Below are 1,438 nucleotides of genomic sequence, written 5' to 3' on the forward strand. Positions count from 1 at the left end.
GCATAAATCGCCTCTCGTTGGGCCGGTGAAGAGCATGAAGTCTGAGACGCTTGGCTCGTCGTAGCGGAGGTTCTCGTTGAGCTGCGTCGATGCGAGGGAGCGTGACGAGCGACGACCTCATATCCAATCATTTCCGCCATCCTGTCGGCCTCTGATAACCCCAAATTCCAATCAGCGGTTATGGATGAACGCCGTTAACATCGCAGCAGACCCATCAACAGCTTCTTGTCACGACAAGAACGTCGATCGACGTGTCTATCGTTCCCGACTGTGTTAATACGGATGTCGACGAGTGCGTGAAACCGAAAAGAACATGGTATGGAAACGGAGTCAACTCTCTGTCCACGGTTATGGCTTACCGATTTCACAAACAGGCCACGCCGAAGTCACCGCCATTCTCCATCCGGCTCCTGAAGACCGAGTCCGACAGCGCCGAAGCGTCTTCACCCGACAACGAACAGCTCCTGTCGCCCCTGCCCGCGACCTATCGCACAGCTTCCGATGACCTAGCCGCAGCGAGTCGTCATATCAAGGCTTATATCGAGAAGGAACTCGACCTGCGGAGGGTGACAAAGGTTTTCGACTCGCTGTGGGTGGCGGGTCGGCCCATGCCGCCCCGTCCGCTCCATCACCAGTTCTTTGCTCAACCGGAAGATCTTGGTGATAGAGCAGATGGACATGCATATTGTCTGGACAATAAGCTGAATATTCCTTAAACCGATTTCTCGTTTCCTACTTGAACCGCTGTTTTCGGATCGATATCTCAGCTGCGAACAAATATGTCGCTGCCCCGTGGTCGCTGGTGTTAGAGAAGCCCCGAAGTGCCCAGTCAGAACGGCAGAGAAGTGTGCCCTTAGGTTCCTGTTTTCCTACGTGGCACTTATCAGTCTCGAGAGCGATTTCTTGATTGCGAAGGGGAAGCACTTGCTTCCAGAAGAGGTCGAATGGTCCAACTGGAGGACCTTCGTCGAGCAACTTGACACTGAACATATCTACCCGAAAATCAACCCGCGCTTTATATACGGGGAGCTTCGGCTGAGATGTCTAAACAAGATATATCTACTCTCACAATGCCCCTTTCTCCGCGGTTATATGCCGCATTGGAATCAATACGGTTCTTTCTTTCGGGATAGTTTCACCTGGCTGGCGTCTGCCACAGTGTACATCGCTATTGTCCTGGTAGCGATGCAGGTCGGATTGGCAACAAATTCTCTTGCGAACAACGACACATTTCAGTCTGTGTCATCCGGGTTCACTGTGTTCTCTATTTTGGCTCCTGTTGCCGCCACTGCATTTATTATCCTGGTTTTCTGCTATGCATTTATAAACAATTGGATTGCAACCATGACTATCAATCAATCATCAATCAAAATTCTATTAACCTGATGAAGCCTATCTATTGAAACGACAGGCTATGCAGGCGCTTCGCCGAATGAAG

General features: G+C 50.9%; 1 protein-coding gene across 1 annotated transcript; it reads left to right on the forward strand.

Moving 5' to 3' along the window:
- Positions 1-313: 313 nt before the first annotated feature.
- Positions 314-716, forward strand: KD926_000777 (uncharacterized protein; the record flags this gene model as incomplete). Its single annotated transcript, XM_053104592.1, has 2 exons — positions 314-316; positions 375-716. The coding sequence occupies 2 exons, from the start codon at positions 314-316 to the stop codon at positions 714-716; spliced, it is 345 nt and encodes a 114-aa protein (XP_052952184.1).
- Positions 717-1,438: the final 722 nt, after the last annotated feature.

The sequence above is a fragment of the Aspergillus affinis genome (genome assembly GCF_023601865.1).
Source record: "Aspergillus affinis strain CMG 70 chromosome Unknown NODE_115_length_114903_cov_91_584772, whole genome shotgun sequence".
Taxonomy (NCBI): domain Eukaryota; kingdom Fungi; phylum Ascomycota; class Eurotiomycetes; order Eurotiales; family Aspergillaceae; genus Aspergillus; species Aspergillus affinis.